We start from the raw sequence: 22,712 nt of genomic DNA on the forward strand, positions 1-22,712 counted from the left end.
AATCTGATATTCTGTGCCAGTATTAGAATACATTAAAAGGTGCACATAAACAATTCAATTCCTTTTATAAATAAGTAAGTAAACATTTCATTGTTTAAAATGTAACAGCATAACATTATTTCAGTTGAATAATGACAAAGCTATTTACAGATGAACACTTTTTAATCTTAAATGCAAAATGTCTACATTTTTTGCACAATTTTAGCAAACCGTGTTTTCTTTTTTTTAAGCAAATGACCTTTTTAGAGTTAACAATTAGTCAATTACTAAATTAGTTGACGATGTTTCAATAATCGATTAATCGTGATTAATTGTTTGAACCCTACTAAATGGTTTACAATTTGAATAATTATTGCAGGTTTTTAAATCAGTTTATTCCAGCTGACTTCTTAGTTCAAAACACAACACCTTTTGAAAATAACAGCTTGAAGGATTTGTTTTGATCAGAGGCGTTTATTTCTGTTTTCTTCTGCCTTCAGCTGGACCTGAGCCAGCCTCTGGAGGACCAGGGTCCGCTGGACCTCATCATCCACAAACTGACCGACCTCATCCTGGAAGCGGACCAGAACGATTCACAAGCCGTGCTGCAGGTCCAGAGAGTACAGGTACGAGTGTCTGGACAAAGTCTCAATAGAATCCACAAATCCAGCGGATCAAAATTAGAGAAAGTAAAAAATTCACTTGCAGACATTTTAATGGTGGCAGGTATTTTACTGCTGGATGTAAAAAATGCAGCTTGATTCTTAACTGGAACTTAACTGGGTTCATGTTGGGTCGACACAGCAGCAGGGTTGGGTGATATTGTCTTTTATTGTGGTATTATTGTGATAATGGTAAAGGAGGGGTGTCCAAAGTGCGGCCTGGGGGCCATTTGTGGCCCTTGGATTGATTTGGTGTGGCCCCCGACTGCAGTTCAAAAATTATACACATTTGGCCTTTAGGTCCAGATGGAGACTTTTAATTTGTAATAAAGGAAAAAGATATTACTAACATGACTTTCTTACGCAGGAAAATGTAAAGTACAACACAAAGTATTTGTATTTTTGTAACCAAGCTTTTACTGAAAAGCCAACTTTACTGCACCCAAATCAGCTTTTATTCTTTCTTCAACTTGACCCAAATCATGTTCTTATCAATGAAAATTAATTTATTCAATCAAGCCCAAAAGAAACTGAAAACTAGATGACTTTCTTAGGGCCAAAGTAGAAAAATAAGTCCATTAAAAAAAAAATCTCAGAAAATTTCTACCAAAAAATTAATCTAATTTTTAGAGAAAAAAACTAGAAAATTTGTGAATTTCAAATGTCAATAATTTTCTAGAAAATGTCTAAGTTTTTGAGATTGTTCACAAAATTTCAGAGTTTTTGGAGAAAATGTTCACCTTTTGTCTATGTACAATGGCCGTAATACACCTTCATAAAAATTCCTTTCCGGTTTTGGATCTACAATAAATATTGAGTTACTTTGCTGGATTTTGGGTTTTGCTTTTTTAGTCCACTTGGCAAAACTTTTGGACTCCTCTGTGATAAGGATCTTAATTTGATAAAACTATTATTACTTATTTTTAGGTAACTGTTTGAGTGTGACTGCATGGGACAGCATTCATAGCACCATAAAAATAAATATTGTTCTGAAAAACATTTCCAGGACAAACATGCTTCTTCAGGATCCCACTTACTGAAGAAAGTGTGATTTAAATTGCTCTACTTCACACATTTAATCAGATTTTGAAGAGCAAACAGTATGATTAGAAATGTTGTTTTTGTCATTTTCTCTGCTGTCAGTTTTCTTTTTTTTATTTACTATCAATAATTCAAATTTATTGTGGCAGGATAAGAAATTTTTCACGATAAAACGATGCGTTACATTCCCACCCCTACACAGCAGTCACCAAAGCCTTACCTTTGAGGGAAAGGAAGTGCCGCCACTCTTTCTAGAATAAAAAAAACTACAAATTTCCAAAGAATCAGTTCTTCTGAGGCTGTTGTGAACACTCTGATTATATAACACTGTGCTTTAACTGAGTCTTAAGCAGCATAAATCCAGGTCAGCGAGATCCAAACAACTCGGCCCAGTATGTGGCGACCTCTAAGGGTCATGAGACCCGGCAGCAGTCTGAGAGATTTGCTGCCGGTCCGTATCTGCACTCTGTTTGCTGCCAGAGACAGTAAACATTTATGAGGTTCATATTTTCATCTGAAACTGGTCCCAGTTCAGGGAATCGGGTCATCGGCTGAACTTCAGCACCTGGAGATCCGAGGTGAGGATCCTCCCACTGGGAAACGATCTGCTGTTTGTGTTTGTGTAGCTGGCAGAGCAGCAGATTGTGTATCATGAATTTATTGCTCTGACTTTGACCCGGTCACTCCAGCGGATTCATAGAAACTGGGATCGTGATCGGCGGCATGACAGTGGTTCTCCTGACACCTTTGGGAGGACAAACAGGAAGTCAGAGTGCAGCGTTCTGGAGTTCTGGTACAAGTGGTGGTACTCAAGGAGAATATGAAGCTCAGTTACGCCCAAACAGCCAAATAAGGCATAACATTATGACCACTGATGGGTAAAGACCACCGATTAACTCTCCATCATGGCGCCTGCTAGTGGGTGGGATATTTATGCTTCCTTTAACAGCATCCTTACATAATAAGATTTTAGTCTGGTCAGTTCTTCTTATTTTGAGCTGTTTTAGGGCGTCTTGTCACTTCAAATCTAAAGCTGCTGTTGGCCACGCCCCCAATCCAGCATTTACACTCACATGTGAAAATGGCTGCCAACCCATGCACAATATACAGCCATACATCATTGAAAAGCATTTACAGAACGCAATTAATTAAAAGACAAGGTTTTTTTGTCTTGTATTTACAGACAAAAATAAAACTTTGTAAATATGTTTTACCCTAAACTTCACCAGGTTCAAATTCAATAAAGAAATACTATGCTGTTTGTTTTCTTATTTTAAAAAGGAATTAAATTATTGATTGTTTTGCATCTTTTGATGTAATTATAAAGTATGAAAAGGCTTAAGTGAATAAATAAAAATCTGTGGAATGTTCCAAGTTTTTTTTATCTGATTAATCAATTAAGTGTCAGAATAATAGATAGAATAATCCTTTAGCATGATAATTATTAGTACCAGCTCTATATCTAATTTAGTGCCATATAGCAGATATTTTTGGGGTGAATATCAGAATTGGGCCGTTCAGACTGCCGTGAAAAATTTTAATACGAGTCGCATTTTGGTAAAAAAACAAAAAGAAAGAAAACCATAGCCATAATGTTTTGACTCATCAGGGTACATTTTGTGAAAAGGTATTTCTCTCAGAGCAGAACAGGTCGGGCTAAACCAATCCTGGGTTTCCTCTGTGTTTACAGATCTGTGAAATTTATGAGCGTTGTCTCCTTTCTTACCATCATGCTGCTGTTATTTTAATGAATCTTTGTGCTGCAGAGGAAGAAGCATTCCTCTCTGTTACTGCTCTTCAGTTAAAACAAAATGTCATGCTTGGTTTCTCTGCAGTGACTCAGGGGTTAGAGCTGCGCTCCGTGTTGCAAAATAAATGCAGAATATTTCTCTGGAGCTGGCCGAAGAACCGAACCCGGTTTCTACAAACATTAACTGTGTTCTGGTGGATTTACAGCCTGATGTAAATCCAACCCGTTTGGAGTCGGTTGATGTAAATGCAGAAATATGCCTGTATGTATTTTATGTGTTGGAGGAGATTTGCTCCAGAGCAGAGAAACATCAGCAGGCCTCTCCTACGCCCACGCTGACATACGTCTGGCTGCTTCTCTCCTGCAGCACCTGCTGAAGAGACTTTTCTCTCCTCCCCCTCTCCTCTCCGTTCTTCTGTTTTTCCTCTGAAATTCAGAAGAAAATAGAAGGTCTGGTGAGTTTCAGCATCTTGTATAACATTAGGGCTGAAACGATTAATCGTGTTGGATTGATGATTGAAATAATCGTGGACGAGTTTAGTAATCGATCAATCGTTAACTGGAATCAATAAAGGCAATTTGCTGAAAGAACAACACACTCAGAGGAGTAATTAGGCCAAAACTGTACAAAATATATATATATACATTTTCAAGGTTTCCCCCAAGAAAACTTGCTAAACCCGGTGGTTCATTCATCCAGCGGCCCGTCATGTTTTTAAGTTAAAAATTGGAAGACTAATACCTGAACGTATTAAAAAATGCAAGCATTTAAAAAAACTTAAATAAATTAACAATGCTAAGCCTGGTGAGGGAACAAGTCCAGCCTTGTGGTCCACCAGGCTTATAATACACTGGGGAGAAACCATGCATTTTACATTTAACATAAAAAACCATAGGTTTTACCCAGATCTCCTCAAGTGGTATAGTTTTAGCTTCACCTCATTCAAACTCTGTAAAAATAATTCTCCTTTTAAACAGGAGATTTAAAAGGAGATTCTGCAGATTTTTAATTTAAATCTTTATAATATTAGACATACATGAAAAGATGCTGATAAACAATCAACTTCCTTTTATAAATAAGAAAATAAACATTTTATTGCCTAAAACGCAATAACACGGCATTGCTTTAGCTACTTTGAATCTGGTGAAGCTAAAACTATGAGGCGACTTGTGGAGTTTTGGGTAAAACGTTTAAACGTTTTATGATCTTAAAAGTAAAATATATGTATATATTGTATAATTTTGGCTTAGTTATTGCTCTGAGTGTGTTGTTCTTTCGGTAAATAGCCTTTTTTAAGACTGTATCCTCCAGTAAATTAGTTGACGATTATTTCAGTAACTGATTAATCACGACTAATCCGATTAATCGTTTCCGCCCCAGTAGAGATACTGAAGTACCACCAAGCAGACGGATCTGTTGAATGCGGAGGGGGGTTGTTGGGTGTGGAGACAGTCAGCAGAGTCACAAACAGACGGCAGGAGTGGAGAAAGAGCGTGTGGTTATGTAAAGCAGGCGACCTCATGCTGACCGAGCAGCCGGCAGACAGAGACGCGGTGATGTAACCTCCACAGAGCCGCCGGCGAGCATCGAGCGATCCGCCAAGCACAGACCGAGCCGCGGCCACGCTCCGATTCAGGTTTACATATCCAGGGACGGAGATGTGTGAGCGGAAAGGCGGCTCCTGGTTTTTGCTTGTGGTAGAAAAGCAAATCAGCAACAGATCAGGGACGGAGTAATGAAAACATATTGGAGGTGAACAAACAAGAAATCTCAAGACTTCAAATAGAAGTTGAAAATTATAGTTTTCAGGACACAGAAACCTTCTGGTTCGCTCTACAAGCCGAAGCAGCTTTAACTACAGTTCGCTTGAAATCCCTGAAAATGTTTGAATTTCAATTTGGTGTTTTCAAGATTTGAAAACACCAAATTTCAAATCTTGAAATTTGAAATTTCAAATTTGAAATTTGAAATTTGAAATTTCAAATTTTCCTTTGAATTCCTTGAAAGTGCTGGATATTCAAACTGGGCGTTTTTGTAATAAAGTGTAATCTAACGCTGGATTATAAACCTAAATTTGGAAAACATTCTTTATAATTGACACAAGATAATAAAAAAACTTTTTCATTGTCTGAAGTTAAATCAGACCATTTTTTTCTTATTTTAGGTCAGAATTACCAAAATAATTCATATTTGTTAAAATATGAATAACAAAAACATTTTTTAGAGATTTTTTTGTAACTTTCTTTATATGCATTTAATTTGAACAAAATGTCATTTACCTTAACTGATATGTTTGGAATATTTCAGTGTAATAAATATGTATTATTCCTAATGGCTCAATGATTTATCGATAGACATTTGAAATTGTTGGTGTGTAGTAAGAGCGACGCTTCAAAACTTTAAATTTTGCTATATTTTAGTTTACCTTTCCCTGCTCTGGAATGTAAAATACAGTAATAAATTATGTCAGAGTCAAGTGAAACTGTATTTTTTTAGTTAATTTGTTTAGTTTTTATCTCCAAAGTGTGGTGCTTGAAAGGTTTGAAAAGCTACCTTGGGAATCCTTAAGAAGTGCTTGAGTTTTACTGTAGGAAAAGTGTTTGAACCCTGACCGTAACCAGGCTGCCGTGAGTCTTTGTTCGCTGCTTTTTTCTTATCTGGTTGTCTAGAGAACATCGAAGCACAGAGAGGAGCTGCAAACTCGTCATGGCCATAAAACAAGCTCCATTTAAATCATCTGTTTTATGGCGATTTAGGAAGAATTTCTGTGATGTGGTCTTATATCACGAACATTAGCCCCTGCCAGTGGACTTTAAAACATCAACCTGATTAAAACCCTGAAAATGAGCCCAGATGTTTTTGTTTCCATCTCCGTTTTCAGGACTACATTGACGCACACCCTGAGACCATCGTCCTGGACCCTCTGCCCGCCATCCGAACCCTGCTGGACCGCTGCAAGTCCTACCAGCTCGTCCACAGAATAGAAAAGTGTATGCAAGGTAAGAGACTGCCGATTGGCTGACCGCTCGCTTGTTGCTGCATAATCAGGCCGGAAGAGAGAGTTTTGTTGAATTGTTGGACAAGTAGATTTTTTTAAAAGAAATTAAGGAAGGAGGAGGAGGAACATGTTGGACTTAAGCAAGTTTTTGCGTAACAGAGGGATTATAATTTTTCAGGGTTTCATCATCCATCAGCAACCTCACAGTGCCTGTCTGGTTAAAGTCAAAATTCTTCAAAAATAAATAAATTAAAATAAAAATTCTGTAAAAAAAATAAAAATAAAAAAAAATAAACAAAAAATAAAAAAATCTGCATTTTAAGGTTAAAGTCAGGATTCTTCAAAAAGGTAAAAATCCTGAGAAAAATTTAAAATTCTGAGAAAAAGATGAGAAGTCTGAGAAGAAAGTCAGAATTCTTAAAACAAGTCCAAATTCTGAGAAAAACGTAGAATTCTGAGAGAAAATTAGAATTCTGAGAACAAAGTGAGAATTCTTTAAAAAAGTGAGAATTCTGAGAAAAAAGTCAGAATTTCGAGAAAAACTTAAATTCTCAGGACAAAATGAGAATTCTTTTTTTATTATTATTCTGAGTAAAAGAAAATCTGAACTTTGAGTTTAAAGTCAGAATTCTTGGTGGGGAAAGAAGTTACTTTTTCTTAATTTTACTTTATTTTCTTTAGAAAAATAGAATTCTGCGATAAAAATCTGAATTTTGTATTTTTCTTCTCTTTGTTTTTGTCGTGCCCCAGTTCTGGATCGTCATGTTGAAATCAGATATTTACCACGAACAGCCATTTTCTTCTCGCTGCCTTAGATCAGACTAAATTTTTTCCTGTTTTTGGTCAGGTGTGGTTACCAAAATAATTTCTATTTATAAATAAATTACGGTGAGAGAGATATTTTTTTAGATTCTTATCACTTCAGATTTAAACGTTTCCTATCATTTGGCATAACCATTTAATTTGGGTCGAATGTTTTGGGTTTAATTCACAGTAGTTTGTGGATTGTTTTTGTCATGCTTTCCTGACAGAACTGGGAGAACTGGTATTACTTGGTCAGATTTTTTGTTCCAGAGTGCATTACCAAATTTGGCTTTTCATGTTCAGTGAAATTATTGAATATTACATCTATTGATATCGATCACGTGTTAAGATATATTATTACTGATTTCAGAGACCACTGTGGACTTTTCAGTTGGTGTCCATCGTATTTTGTAAGCAGATCAGTGAAGGAAATTTTTTCACAGCTTCTGTCATCTGTTAAACCAAAACATTTCTGTTACTGTGGATTCGTGCAAGGTTTGCTGTTAAACCCCATTCCTTCTGGCTTTGGTTCTGCTTTTTAATTCCGAACCCATAACTCCTCTCCTTGTTTACAGGAGAAACTCTGAAGTTGTAAACTGGGCTCAGAGTCGCTCGTTTCCCGACCAACCCATAAAGTGTGTTTTAGCCTGCGGGTCGCTGACGACAGGGGCCACATTCCCCGGTGGGAAATCACATCCCGTCACCTCCCTATAAGGCAGGGAGCGTAAACCTTTAAATTATTTGTTGAGAGCGAGGGGCTGCAGGCTGGAGTCAGAGCATTCTATCGGCGGGTCGGACGTGTCTCAGCGTTCCTAAAATAGAAGCAGGAGAAGAAGAAGAGGAGCCGTTTCTTTGTTTTTTCTGTCTAAACAGACGCGATGGCTTGTTGCATAACAGAGCCAAACTGCGTCGTTCTGTCTCACTGTGGCCGGCTGGTTTCAGTGGATCACAGCCATGTCAGAGGATTTTGGTCGTTATGTTCGTGATGAACTGGGCTTAAACTGGGTTCTGGAGTCCTTAAGCGGCTGCCGTGGCAACCTAGGCCTAAAAGGAGAAGCCCCTCATCTCCAGAGGGAAGCGGTAGTGATACAAACAATTAGACGACTTACGGTAAATTGTCGATTTAAAGGTTAATTACATTAAAATTGGGTCCAATCGGTTAACTAATGGCGTCTGTTAGACATTATTTTAGTGTTGTAGTTGACCGCCATCCAGCAGACGGCGCTGCCGGTCATCATGAAGCATCGCCCACCGTTGATGCAGAAATAAAGATGGCGGCGGTACCATAACGCTAAAGAGAAACGGTCCAAGCGGAGTCTGGTGGTGTGAAAAATACACTTGATGCGGTTTTGTTTGGAAATATAAACACTCGAGAAGCTTCTTACTGTAAGTTTGAACTTAATAGCGTTTGATGTTTCCTCTCCGAGCCATAAGGTGTCTGTTTATGTTTCCTCTTACAACTGTAACGTTCGTAGCTTAGAAATAACGTTTACAATTAAAAATATTGGCTACAGTCTCAAAACTATTCCAGTTTTTGTATACAATAAAACAAATGCACAGTTTTAACCGCTCAATATTAAAATCGTACTACTATCAAGTTAAGTTTTATAAATTCAGTTACAACTTGTTTTCGCTAAGCTGCTGTTCGATAATGCATAAAGCGGAAGTTGTCCTGTCAAAATAAAAGCGTCAAACAACCGGAAGTTAACCAGAGATTATACAAATGAAAGGAAGTAAAGGCAAAAAGGTGATACAAACAAATAAGGAGCTTAATTTTTTACAAATATTCCTGAATCCCCATGATCTCCACCTGAAATGCACTGCAAAAACACAAAATCTTACCAAGTATTCTTGGTCTAGTTTCTACTACAAATATCTTAATCCACTTGAAAAAAGACAAAGCTAACTTATAAGTAACTTTTGTGCAATAGACGAAGTTGTTCAAGTAAAAAAGTCCTTAAAATTGATGAAAAAGCATTCGTTCTTTTGGAAAGTTATTTCATTCAGAACTTGGAAAATGTCTGTTTATAAGTCAAATAATCTACCAGTGAAACTAATTCTATTTTTAATATTAAGGAAGTATTTACTTCCCAATGAAAAGTTACTTGTAAGCTAGTTTTGTCTTATTTCAAGTGTACTAAGATCCAAGTGTAAGAGCACTAAAAACCAGAAATACTTAAGATTTTGTTTTTAAGTGTAGACGGATGCATCAGCTGCTTTGTTTGCTCAAAGCAGCTGATGACGAGCAAACAGATAGGATCTCTGTTGTCCCTCATTGTTTGATAAACGAGTATTACTGTAATATTTGGGAAAATAGCAGAAATGTGTCGGATTTCTTTATTTTAATAAGGAGAGGAGTCCCGGTTCTTCGAAAGGAGGAAGTTTTCTGAGGGGATTTTTGTGAGCGAGCTTGAAAGCAAAATAAAAAGTAAATGAGATGATTGTTTCCTAACAGCCTGAAGGGCTGAGCGTGCCTCCAGGTGTTTGACAGACTTCTGGTGACTGAGTTGTTCGGCTCCGCTGGGTCTCCTCCAGGCGTTCCGTGTTTAGACAGAACCGCAGATTGATCCTCCGGCAGAGCGCAGCATTCCCGCTCCCGCTTTCTTTACCATCAATCGTCGGCTCTGGACCTGAAACGCTTTCTGTTTGACAAGGTTTCAGTCGTGTGACGGCTCTGTTTGACGTGTCTTTACACCAGCAGCCCCCGTGGTTCGCTGACGCAACGTGGACGCTGCAGCGCTGCAGCATCGGGTGTTTTGTCTGTGGAACATCAAGCGGTTATTCGTGACTATCCACAGTTTTCCAACTCATTTCACACAGAATCAGAACCAGGTTCAGTCGGCAAGCGTCATTGTTCTTCTCGGAACTTGTCTTAAAATGGAGCTTTGCAAACTGTCTACAGTTTATTTCAACAACTTCTTGTCTTTTAGCAAATTTTGTTTGCAAACTGATTAAAAATATATTCTTTAAAAAGAAAAACATTAATATGATCACCGTTAAATGTCTCGTATGCGGCACACAAATATGCCTAATGTCCATGTGTTTCATGGGATTAAAAGCAGTTTTAAAAATATTTACGTGGTATTTCTAAAAAATATACGAAAAAAATAAAATTAAAAGAATAGAAAAACTGGTATTTGTTGCACACATGTTCACTGTGAGAGTGAGATTAATGCAGATGCATAAAAGAAGGCAGCTGTTAGTTTTTGAGCAAAAAATTTAAAAATGATTGATTAGGAAAGGATGAATCCGTTTTACGTTGATGGTTTCGTCATTGCATGTAGGAGGCTGGGAAAAAAGCTCAGAAAAACCAAAATAAAAGCCTTTTTACATTGATTTAGACTTTAATATCAGCTTTTACCAGCTGACTACCATCAGAAATTCATTGTCTAATCAATGTATCAATCACTTTGTTGCTTGTTGCTGATGCATCTGCAGATAAATGCCATTCAGAAATCAATAAAGGGAAATTTAACACCTTTTGGTCCAGATGCTTAAAAAACATGAAAAAATTGAACACAGAGATAAAAATAATAATAAAAACTCAACCAGGTAAATGTTTTGTGCACTGATGTCCTGAATGTTGTAAAAACTAATGAAAAAATCTGGAATAAAAAAAACAGCAAAATGTGACTATTTTAAAAATGTATTTTTATTTTTTGTCACTTTTTAAGTTAAACTAACCCAGCAGTGAGTCCTGCAGGTTCCTCTGCAGCAGCTTCTCCGGCTCAGCTGGATTCTGCTGACTTTGGTGTAGTTAAATCCCCAGAGCTGGAGGACCTCGGCTTTAAACCCGCAGCTCACAAAGGTCATCACCTCTCTGTTGTGTTACAGGTGTGCCTCAAACACACAGATGAGTCAAAGGGTGTACTTACTTATTCACTGCTTCCTATAAAATTCAAGACAGAATTTTGACTTAAACTGTGTGACTTTTAAGTCACTTTGATAATTTTTTGTTATCTATGACAGTCAGAATATTACGGGAATAAAGTCGAAATTATACGAGAATAAAGTTTAAATAAATAATATGGGAATATAGTAGAAATATTATGAGGAAAAAGTCATAATAAATAAAATAATCATTGTATTACCAGAATAGTCATAACAGTTTCACAAAAAAGTCTTAGGACTTTTTGCCCATCGACCATCACTGTATGAGAATATAGTTTAATATTGCGAGAGAAAAGTTGTACGACAAAAAGTCATAATATTATGAAAATAAAGTCGGAGCACTACGAGAAAAGTCGTAATATTGTGAAACAAGACAAAAGTACAAAAATAAAGTTGTACAACAAGAAGTTAAAAGAGAATAAAGGATTAATACTAGAAAATATTATTGATATCAGTGATTACAGAAACTAACTATTGAAGCTTTGGTTTCATTAAAACTTCATTCAGTTCATTTTACGTCTTCTGTTGGTTTTGTTGTCTTTATTCTGCTCATATGTCGTTTTTTTAGTTTCTCGGAGTCTGTCCTTAATAGTCTGTGTAATTGTCACCTGTTTATTCATTTTGTTTAAAAATAAAACACTCCGTTTTCACAGCTTCTGCTGTCTGTTGCACAAAAGCAGGTCAGGCTGCGGTGTTTGGTTTCATCTGAGCTAATATTTACCTCGTTTAAAACGCGCGTAGCGAGCAGATAGATGCAGCGCTCTGGATCCTGTTCACTCCTGCTGGGAGCTCCCCGCTGCAGGAAGTGATGCAAACCGTGATGTAAACAGGCTTTTTACTGTCGTCTGCTGGAGATAAGACGGAAAGAGGCCAAGCATTAGCCGTAATGGGCGGCTGACAGACCTGATGACTTCTTAATGACGGCGCGCCGGGCATGCAGTTCCTCCTGAAACGGTTGCATAACTGCAGGGAGTTCCACTCAGTTACAAGCTGGCGTGTTTAATGGTGAAAACATATAAAACAATAATACATGCATGGCTGTTTCACCTGCCTGTCACATGAGTCAGTTGTTGAAATGTTCACAGCTGCAAAATCGTTTCTGGTTTTATCTGGAACTACATTGTTTCTTCTTGAGTTTTATTTTGTTTTCACTCAGATATGAGCAACTTAAACGCAAAAATGCACCAATTAGATTACATTTTTTTATGCAGCCTGTTCTTTGGAAATAAAAGTTTTGCCAAACCTTTATTTGATTTCTAATGAGCTAAAAACTAGAACTGTTTCGCTACGATCAAATGATTTAGGTTTAATATTTTTATCTTCTAGTCTCAAATGTTTCCCCAAGTTCAACACTGTATTTTTAAAGCTGCATTTTATTTTAGTTTGTTTAGCTTCATTTGAACAAAATGTGACAAAATGCAGATGTGTGGAGTCTAGATTTTTGCAACTGTTGTAATATTAACTGTTATTAAATTAAATGACATCAGATTTATTTAGTGCTTTTCAACTCTACCAGCCTTCTAAAAGACTCTTTACACTGAAATCAGTCATTTCCATTCATGTAATTAGTTATTACTTTATATGTTTATTATTGGTTTCAAATCTTATCTTTTAATAACAGTTTAATACATTTGCATTGATGTGTTTTATATACCATTAAAAACTTATAAAAAGTCTATATGCCCACTATTTCCTCTGCATATAAACCAATGAAACTCATTGTGTTTAAATGTGATAACGTCTTAACGTTTCTTTTATTATTCGTTTTTATTTATTCATGATGTTGAAACATGTTTGAAGAGACTTAAAATAACTTTAAAACTCATATTTATATTTAAATATCTTTGAGAGAAAAGTGGAACTAAAGTTAAATCCTGTTTGCAAAAACTTTGAAAACTCACATCTGAATTTGAATGGTTGTTGCAGCTAATCACGTTTAATTATCAATATCACAAACTTACTCTGTTAATGACTGACTAAAATAAGAAGCAATAAACTAACAAAACAAAGTCTGGCATTGACAGAACAATAAGGGAAGTTAATATACTAATTAATAATGAAAGTGTAGCTTCATGAATACTTCTTTAAATCCCTGTTGATTAAACATGGATCATTTCAAAAGCTGATCTACCAAACCAGTGGAGTTGGTTTTTGAGAAGAATACTGATTTATTTAAATAAACATGTGATTAAAGTTCATTCCCGCTCAATCCAGAGTCGTACTAACAGCTTCTCAAAGGTTGTGATGACCGCAGTGAAATGTGTGAGAGGTCAGTTTCCACAAACATTAAGGCTCCTGTAAAGTTGCTCCTGCTGCTGGACTTGATGTTCCAGTCACACGTATGACTCATGTTGTCGACATGATCTAATGATCCAGCTTCCTTACTAAGGTTACAAATGAATGTACTAAATATTTTTGCTCCAAGCCAAATGATTTGCTTGTTACCTATGTAGTTTGAGGCTACATATGTAGCTCGCTAACTAAATATTTAAGCTCAATCTTTAGTGTCCCAACTAAATAATTGTTTTAGGCCAAAGTTTAATATTTAATTTTTAGCTAACTATGTAGCATGCTAACTAAATATGTAGTTTGAAGCTGAATATGTAGTCTACATTCCTCAATATGTAGCTTGCTAACTAAATGTTTAATTTGAAGCTAACTATATAGGTTTCAAACCAAATATTCAGTTTGAAACTAAATAGTTTGAAGCTAAATATTAACCTTGGTAACTAAAACTTTAGCTAGTTATCTAGTTGTTTAACTGAATATTTAACTTGCTAGTTAAATATTTATTTGTAAATTAATGATTAATATGGAGAAAATCTGACTTTTTAATTATAAAGCTCTATTTTTTCTCTTATGAGAGGCTAAATAACTCAAATTTTAGCTGCAGATACTAAATATTTATCCATTCTGTCTCTAGCATAGGCTTGGTGAAGTTAGCTAAATGTTCGTGGTTATATTTTCTGGTATAATCTGTTTCCTCATGTCTCTTCTTCTTCTTCTGTTGTTGTTAGATGAGAGGATTTGCTCTCCTCCCTTCATGGTCCTCAACACGGAGTGCACCCCGGACGTTCTGGAGCAGATCAAGCTACAGGGTCTCACATTCCCCTTCAGTGAGTCTCCATCTTTTACCCACGGTTTTTATGAACTCTGCTGGAGATCCGTTTGAGTTCTGACCATCTGAATTTCCTCCACAGTTTGCAAAACTCGTGTGGCTCATGGCACCAACTCCCATGAGGTGAGAAGCTTTACTTCTTGTAGCTACTGGAACACCTTGGGATTGACCATTAACTCAGTTCAAACACCAGAATGAAATTAATGAAACCAGCAGCATCGTTGCTCCACTTTAGGGATGCAAGTTATAAATTAATTAATCTAAAGATGTCTGATCCTCTCAATCGACTGATTACTTGATAAGCAGCCATTTTCCTAAGAACCTGACTTTTCTCCTGCATAAAAAGGGCTGACCATCGTTCCACATCATAAAGGGTTAAAAAAAATTTATAATATACTGAATAAAAAAATAAAAACATTTTGTGTATTAAATAGTGACAAGACAATCAGAAAAAATTTTTTATTTTTCTCACTTTATTAAATTTAAAGATATTTATAAAATGTAACAAAACAAGAATCTCTTTGGTTGCTGAATTAAAAAATGAAAAGTTTCAGAGTGCACAAAAATTTTATTCAAGTAAAAGTGAAAAGTATCCATCAAAGAAATTACTTAAGAGTAAAAAGTATTTGGCAAAAAGTCTATTCAAGTACCGAGTAACTGATCGAATTATCAATCATTTAATGTTTAAAAGTTACAAAATCAAATGGACCAAAATGACAATTTATTAAACAAAACCAGGCAAAAGATTTTTTTCCAAACCAGTTTCTTTCAATAAAAACCTATAAAACTTTAACAAAAACTGCAGGTCTGTGTCTGGTGAATTTTTGGTACATGTTTGTTTTTCATTCAGTGGGTAGAAAATGCAGAAATGCTACTCAAGTAACAGTACAGATAAAAAATACCACACCACATCTTCGTAGCAAAAAAGTCACTTTTGATGAAAAGTTGACGTTTCTTCGTCACGTAGCGCTTTTAAAGTGAAGCTTAAGGAGCTTATTGTGTGTTTATATTTCAAACAGAACCGTATAAAGTTAATTTTGAATCCCAAACCGGACTTTGTTACCGTTTACCGATCTGGCATGGCCGCCATCTTTGTTTCTGTTCAACTGTTTGGCTCCGCTTAAAACGACCAGCGGCGCCCTCTGCTGGAAGGCGGCCAAACTACACCACTGAAAGAAGGTCAAACTGAGGCTATTAGTTGGAACTAATTTTAATCTAATAAACCATTAAAATGACGACCAGCACTGATGTGGGTTCAGGTTTAACATTTTTCCTCTCTCCTCAGATGGCCATTATCTTCAGTGAAGAGGACCTGAAGGACGTGAAGCCTCCGTGTGTGATCCAGAGCTTCATCAACCACAACGCGGTGCTGTACAAGGTGTTTGTGGTGGGGGACTCCTACACCGTGGTGGAGAGGCCCTCCCTGAAGAACTTCCCTGCTGGGCCTGCAGGTGAGAAGCGGCTGAGGAGTCCAGAGGCGGCGCACATCCACACCGGTCCGTCGGTACATTCTGCTCTGCTTGTTCAGATCACCCAATAAAAGAGCTCATAAAGCGGCTCTGAATGTCCCTGCGATTGCAGCTGTTGGCCTTTTAAGGGCTGCAGCAGCTTTTAGCCCTGCTCAGAGTAAACACGGCTTTTCCTCAGCAGCATGGCTGTCCCCTGGACGGATGGCTCTCGTATTTGCATGTTGCACGGTAGAGGCCGTCATGCAAAGCGTTTTCACTTGCAGTGTAGTAAGCTGCTTTGTTTGTCATTGCACACAGACAGTTACGTTCAGCCTGAAGCAGGATCCTCACTGGGATTGGACCAGGTAGATACTGGGAGTCATCTGGGCTCTCAGAATTTGGCTCAACTGCACAAATAGTTTTCTTAGATGCTCTGAAAGTTGATAATAAAAAGTAAGGCCAAAACTATTAATCAGATTAATCGTTAACAGTTAACTATTAATCGAGTATACAGACTCAAAAAAATTCAATTTGGTGATAAAACAACAACCTCAGAGCAACAATTAATACAAAATAAATATACATTTTGCCCCACAACAAATATTAAACTTTGTTCTATTAAATATGTCCTCATTCAGCTTTTTACTTAGCAGGAAAATTTCATGTTTTTTAATATTTAAATTTGAAAACGTCTCATTGTTTTGTGATCCATGACTTTTGTCTACTTGAAGTTTTTGGTCTGTGTTGCAAAACATTTAGATCATTATGAATTTAGATTTTTTTTCCTCCACAGCTTCAGAAAATTAGAAATAAGAAATATATAAAAACAGAAGGAAAGTGAAGGTTTAAAATGCAGTTTCATCCTTTCATCACAGTTCCTCCTGCATTACGTAATTTCTGCATTTCAACACCTGGACGAACTTTTACACTTAAAATGTTCACTTTGCAGATTCTTCTTTAAAGCACAGTTTGTGAATTTTGTGAATAATGTTTCCCCAGCAGCTGTTTTCGTGTTTTGTTTAGTATTTAAGAACCACAGTGAAGCATAATGTCATGTTTTTGTTTGTTTGTTTTTTTCTGCAAATTTTACTTTCTGAATCAACATTTGATGTGTCAAATCAAACACAAAGCAAACCGTAACCCTAAGCAGCTGCATTTAACAAATCCATATTTTAAAGTGACTCACTTTGGGTTCCTGTGTGACTCCTTGTAACTGCTGACCTCTGCTGCCACCTGCAGGCCGGGATCAGAAACTCATCTTTTGTTTTTCTGTGTTTCTTCTTCTGCGCCTTTCAGAAAGAAAAGCCATTTTCTTCAACAGCCACAACGTCTCCAAGCCCGAGTCGTCTTCAGACCTGACCTCGGTGGGTCTCTGTGTTTCTTTATTCGGGGTTCGTACAGGTGCTGGAAAATCCTTGAATTTCAATTAGGTGTTTCCAAGGGTTGGAAAGTGCTTCATATTCAAACTACACAGTTTTGTCATAAAATGGAATCTAACGTTTTATTAAAAGCCTAAATTTGGAAGAAAAAAAAAATTAAACCAAAAAGACACATTTATTTGTTTGTTTGTTTGTTTGTTACAGTTTGAAGTTAAAGCCGTTTTAAAATTTTTTTCTGTTTCAGGTCAGTTACAATAACCCAAATAATTTATATTTGCTAAATGACAGAAAACCTAGCAAGAATTTTTTTTAGAGATTTTTTTGTAACTTTCTTTTTATATTGTGTTTAAGCATTTAATTTGAGCAGAAAGGTCATTTAACACAATTTATTTGGATTGTTTCAGTGTAATTGGTACTTATTATTCCTAATGGCTCAATGAATTATGAGTTATTAAATTTGAGCTTTTTTTTTCTAAAGTTAGTGAAAGAAAATGTTGCCATATTTTAGTTTACAACAATAAATTATATAATTTCCTCTTTTTTTAATTGATATTATTTTTTATCTCCAAATGCAGTGCTGGAAAAGTTTGAAACCCTGCCTTGAAAAATGCTTGAATTTTCCTGGAATCACCAAAATCATTTTTATTTGCTAAATGACATAAAACTTAGCAGGACATTTATTTTATATTTGAATATTTAATATTCCTAACATCTCAACGACTTATTGATTTGTATAATAGAAATAAAGGTTGGCTTATGTTTTATTCGTTTAATAAACTAATTTAAATTTGGATTTGTTTTTTTAGTTAAATTAATGTTTTGTTCTTGGACCAGTCAAGAGAGACAAAACATAAAATTTAGCTTTTATTTTAGTTTACCATTAAAAGACTTAATAAATAATAATAACAGTAATAAACAATATCATATAATAATACATTTAAACTACGTTGAAAAATCTTGGATTCTTGAATTTCACTGTATTAAAAGTGTAATATTTGTTGTTTTTTAACTCTCCTCCCGTCGGCCTCAGAGGGAGAACGTGGAGGGCGTGTCCCAGCCGCCCAGCGATGATGTCATCAGGGAGCTGTCCAGGTCGCTGCGGCAGGCGCTGGGCGTGTCCCTGTTTGGCATCGACGTCATCATCAACAACCAGACGGGTCAGCACGCGGTCATCGACATCAACGCGTTTCCCGGTACGTGCGGCTTCACTGTGAATCATCTCTGTTTGGCTCAGGAACTGGAGTGGCGTTTCGCTCTGCTGTTCGTTGCAGCCGTTTAAAAATGATGACTTCCTGTTGCTGCTTTGGCGCTGAGCTGTTTCAGATCAGAGCGGCCTCAGCAATATTTTACCCTGTAGCCAATAAACATGGGGTGTTTATGTTGCAGAAACTCAGGTTTAGCTGAAGAATTTATTCTATCAATTATTTTGACGATTAATCAGATTTAAAAAATGCTGATTTTTTTATACAATCATTGAAAAACCACATCTAGTCATTGACTTACACTCTAAAGTACATTTTGGTGAAGCCAAATCTGCTTTTAATTGATGTATTAGAACCAGGTCTGGAATGATTAATTGAATTAATCGTGATTAATCGATTATTGAAATAACCCAAATCTGATGTAGGTGCAGCAAACTTGAATTTTCAGTGGAAGTTTCTGGATAGTTATACTTATTATAAAAGCTTAGTTATAAAAGACAAATAGTTTGTGTCATTCTTTCTGTTTTCCATAGTAAGAAAATTATGTCAGTGATGGAGCTGAAACGGTTAATCATGATTAATCGATTATTGGAATTATCGTCAACTAATTTAGTAATCGATAAATTGCTAACCGGATTATTTTTAAAAAAAAGGCCATTTTCAGAAAGAACAACACAGTCAGAGCAGTAATTAAGCCAAAACTGTACAAATATATACGTTTTGCATTTAAGGGGGAAAAAAAGGCTCTTCTCTGTTTGTGAATATGTTTTATTCAAAACTTCTCTGGTGCAACAGCTTCACTCAGTTCAAAGTCTGTAAAAATATATCTTAGGAACGTATTATTATCCAGTTATTAATCAATTAACCCAAAAATAATCAACTGAGCTTTTCACAAGTTGTCAGAAGTACTTTATATTTGCGGATGCATCTTTTGTTACAAATAATTAAGCGTTCACTAAAGGAATGTTAGATTATTGCATTTTAGGCAACAGTGTTTATTTTCTCGTTTAAAAAAGTAATTAAATTGTTTGTTTGCATCTTTAATGTATTTCTAATATGGTATAAAATAGATTTAAATTAAAAATCTGCAGAATGTGCCAGTTTTCGTGTCCAATTAATCTTCAGAATTATCAGTTAATCATCACCATAATTGATTAATCGTCAGAAACAATCGATTAATTGATAACTAAAATTATCAACCCAATGAATATGATTTTTTTTCCTGGTTTTTGCTGTGTTTTGGTAAAATGAGCACCGTCTCGTCGTTTCCTGAGCGTTTCTTTGCTTCCAGGTTATGAAGGCGTTCCGGAGTTCTTCAACGACCTGCTGAGCCACATCAGCAGCGTCCTGCAGAGCCAGAACCCGGACTTCGTTCCCGGTGGCGACCAGCCCAAAGGCCTGGCGGTGAGCAGCGGCGGTGGTGGCGGCGCCGGCCCCCAGGCGCCGTGCTGCTGCTGCAGCAGCGTGCGCGGGAAGGAGCTGCAGAGACTGGGCTGCAACTCGGCCGTGTCGCCCAACTTCCAGCAGCACTGCGTCTCCACAATAGCGACGAAGGCCTCCTCCCAGTGACTGAGCCCGGCCCGGCCCGGCCCGCTTGATTCCTAAACAAATCACAGTGGTGACAGTAATAATAATAATAATGAAGATGAATAATAATCTGAGAAATTATGATGTTAATAATGTATCTAATCAAAAATAGGCCTTTTCCTCTGTGGTTACTGAAACTGTTGGTGATTGGGTGTAAGCTTCTTTCCTCTCTGCCTTTTTGTACATTTGGTTCTGTCCGATGAGACTGTATCAGTACTGTAATGTGAACCTTTGGGAACCGAACGGCTGAGTTCAGTTTCGCTGTAAAGAAAGGGTCCAGGCGCGGTAGCTAACGGCGGCTAACGACCCGATCCAGCCAAACGCTTAGGCCGAAGCACATCCGCAGTGCGACGGGTCGCGGTCCTGCGGGCCGCTGTCGGGTCAGAAGAAGGGAGTTCTTAAAGTGCCATGAAGTTAGATTGAGAGAGAAGAGTTGAACATGCGTGATCACGTGACCAAGTTTGGTGGCGTTTCTGCAGCCGTTTGGCTCCAGGTGTCGATTCTCTGCGACCACATTCCCCGTTTTCATGTCTGCAGAGAAATTCCAGGATGATTTCCGATATTCCAGTGGATCGTCTCCTTAAACGAGCGTGTCACTTTAAAACGATAAACTAAAAGATCCAAGATTTTCAAAGTGTGAGATGCCTGAGCTCCTCAGAAAAATATCCATAAACATTTAGCCAACTTCACCAAGCCTCTGCTAAATATTTAGTATCTAAATCAGTTTGGTTTCTGGTGATTATTTAAAGTTAGGATTTTCATGGGTTGGATGTTAAGATGCTCCACTATGGGGCAATAATTGGGTTATTTAGCCATGAGAGCAAAAACTTTTAATATTTTCTCCGTATTACTCATTAATTTATAAATGTCAGTTTCAAACTAAATAGTAAGTTAACTACTAAATATTTAGCTTCAGTTAAATGTTTACTTAGCCATCTTAATATTTACCTTAAAGCAAATATTTAGTTTGCAAATTAGATATTTAGCTTCTAAATATCTAGATATTTAGCTAGAAAGCTGAATATTTAACTTCAAACTAAATATTTAACTTCAAGCTAAATATTTAGTTTGAGAGAGAAAATTTACTGGTTAGTTTAAGTGGCGCTGGAAGACTTTCACAGCTTCCCAGCTGTAGTCTTAAAAATGAATGATGCTTAGTATTGGTTCAAACTAAATATTTAGATTGAACTAAATCTAAATATTTAGTTAGCAAGTGAAATATTTAGTTTCAGTCTAAATGTTTAGTTAGCAATCTGAATATTTAGTGTGAAGCTACATATTAAGATTGAAACTAAATGTTTAATTAGCAAGCTAACCATTTAGCGTAAACAAATATTTAGGTAGTTACCTTCTCATTAAATATTTATATGAAAAGCTAAATATTTAGCTTTTATTTGCCAAGCTAAATATTGAGTGTGAAACTAAATTTTTTGTTAGGGAATCTAAATATTTAGTTAGCCAGCTAAATATTTCACTTCAAACTAAATACTTAATTTGAAGCTAGATATTTAGCTTCAGCATAAATATTCTGAATGAAGCTAAATATTTAGCGCAGCCAAATGTATTTTGGTGTTTAAGCAGGTAAACCACATCCAGGAACTTCAACAGATTTTCAGAAATCGATAAAATGGAAGACAGTTTTCTATTTGCTCTCTCACACTTTGAAAACTTCTGGTCTGGATGATTTAAGGAGGAATCCGTTTCCTGTCGCTCATCCTCTCCTGCAGAACTCCTGTCCGTCGCTTCGCTGAGCTTGGTTCTGACCCGGTTCCTCTTCCAGCTGCTGTATCTGTGTGAAGGGAGGAGGTCCAGCTCTTGTTCCCAGTGTTCACTGTGATTTTTTTTTTTTTTTACTCCAGTTTGTTTATACTTTTGTCTTGACATCTAATGAGAGTAACTTTATTTTATTGAGATTTTATGGGAAAATGTTTTATATAAATAAACTGAGAGCAGTGATGTTTTTGAGCATATTTTACAGTAAAATGGCTCGCATGTTGATGATCAAATCAAACCAGAACCGCGGTTCAGTCTGTAAATGATTGCACTCCTCTGAGCCTGAATCCTGGAGATCATTCCTCCCATTTTCTTTTCCACTTAATTGTCTCTGCAGCTTCCTCATCAGCATCTGTCTGGGCCAGAACCTTTAAATCCATACTGGTGATCCGAACTACAGCGGAGTCAGGAGAATCTAACACTTTCCTGTACTTCCTGTCCTTCATGGTGAAAATAATCTGCAGCCCAGACTGTTTCCTGCTCCCAGCTTCACCTCAATGTTTACTTCTTGGGTGTCTTGTATAATGTTTATATGCGCCGAGGCTTAATTCCATATAGTATGTTTTGTAAGAGTTCTGTAATTAAGATCCACAATTTTGACCTTTTTTTAATTAAAGGGCCAGTTCAACAGGCAAAAATAAACATGTGAAACCTCTGTTGTCTTACTATGGTGACCTGGTTTTGTTCAGTCATTCAGGTGTTTGATAAGGTTAGTTACAGGTGAAATCAGAAGTTATTTTTATAAACTGAAGTTAAATAAAGCCAAATGTCTCTTGTTTTAGAACAGTGAAAATTCAGTTTGATAAATGCCAAATTTTACCACAATCATTGTAGAAAGAAGAAAATAAATTTCTACCAAAAAATATGGAATTTTTAGATCAAAATTTTCTTGGAAAAAAAAGATTAATCTCAAAATTTCAGGTCTTTGTTGCAAATCTTTGACTTTTAAAATTCAGAAATGAAAAAAAAAAGTAAAAATTCTAGAAAAGTGCAATTAATCTGAATTTGACAGTAATTGCAAAATTTGAAGTCAATCTCAAAATGTTTGGGGGGTTTTTCCTAGCCACATTTTTGACTCT

General features: G+C 36.4%; 1 protein-coding gene across 2 annotated transcripts in view; it reads left to right on the forward strand.

Annotated features, from left to right (window-relative positions):
• Window positions 1-22,288, forward strand: part of itpk1b (inositol-tetrakisphosphate 1-kinase b) — a 43,214-nt gene extending 20,926 nt beyond the window's left edge. Inside the window, exons 4-11 of one of the 2 annotated variants that reach the window (XM_088002772.1) lie at window positions 480-605; window positions 6,315-6,432; window positions 14,144-14,242; window positions 14,327-14,367; window positions 15,530-15,740; window positions 16,989-17,056; window positions 18,102-18,264; window positions 19,565-22,288. In XM_088002772.1, the coding sequence (XP_087858898.1) occupies window positions 480-605; window positions 6,315-6,432; window positions 14,144-14,242; window positions 14,327-14,367; window positions 15,530-15,740; window positions 16,989-17,056; window positions 18,102-18,264; window positions 19,565-19,842 (1,104 nt within the window). In that variant the 3' untranslated portion in view covers window positions 19,843-22,288. The remainder of the gene's footprint in view (window positions 1-479; window positions 606-6,314; window positions 6,433-14,143; window positions 14,243-14,326; window positions 14,368-15,529; window positions 15,741-16,988; window positions 17,057-18,101; window positions 18,265-19,564) is intronic. The other variant, XM_088002773.1, reaches the window with a different exon arrangement.
• The last annotated feature ends 424 nt before the right edge of the window (window positions 22,289-22,712 follow it).

This window comes from Poecilia mexicana, unplaced genomic scaffold (assembly GCF_051168715.1).
Source record: "Poecilia mexicana isolate PSO_F unplaced genomic scaffold, ASM5116871v1 scaffold_22, whole genome shotgun sequence".
NCBI lineage: Eukaryota > Metazoa > Chordata > Actinopteri > Cyprinodontiformes > Poeciliidae > Poecilia > Poecilia mexicana.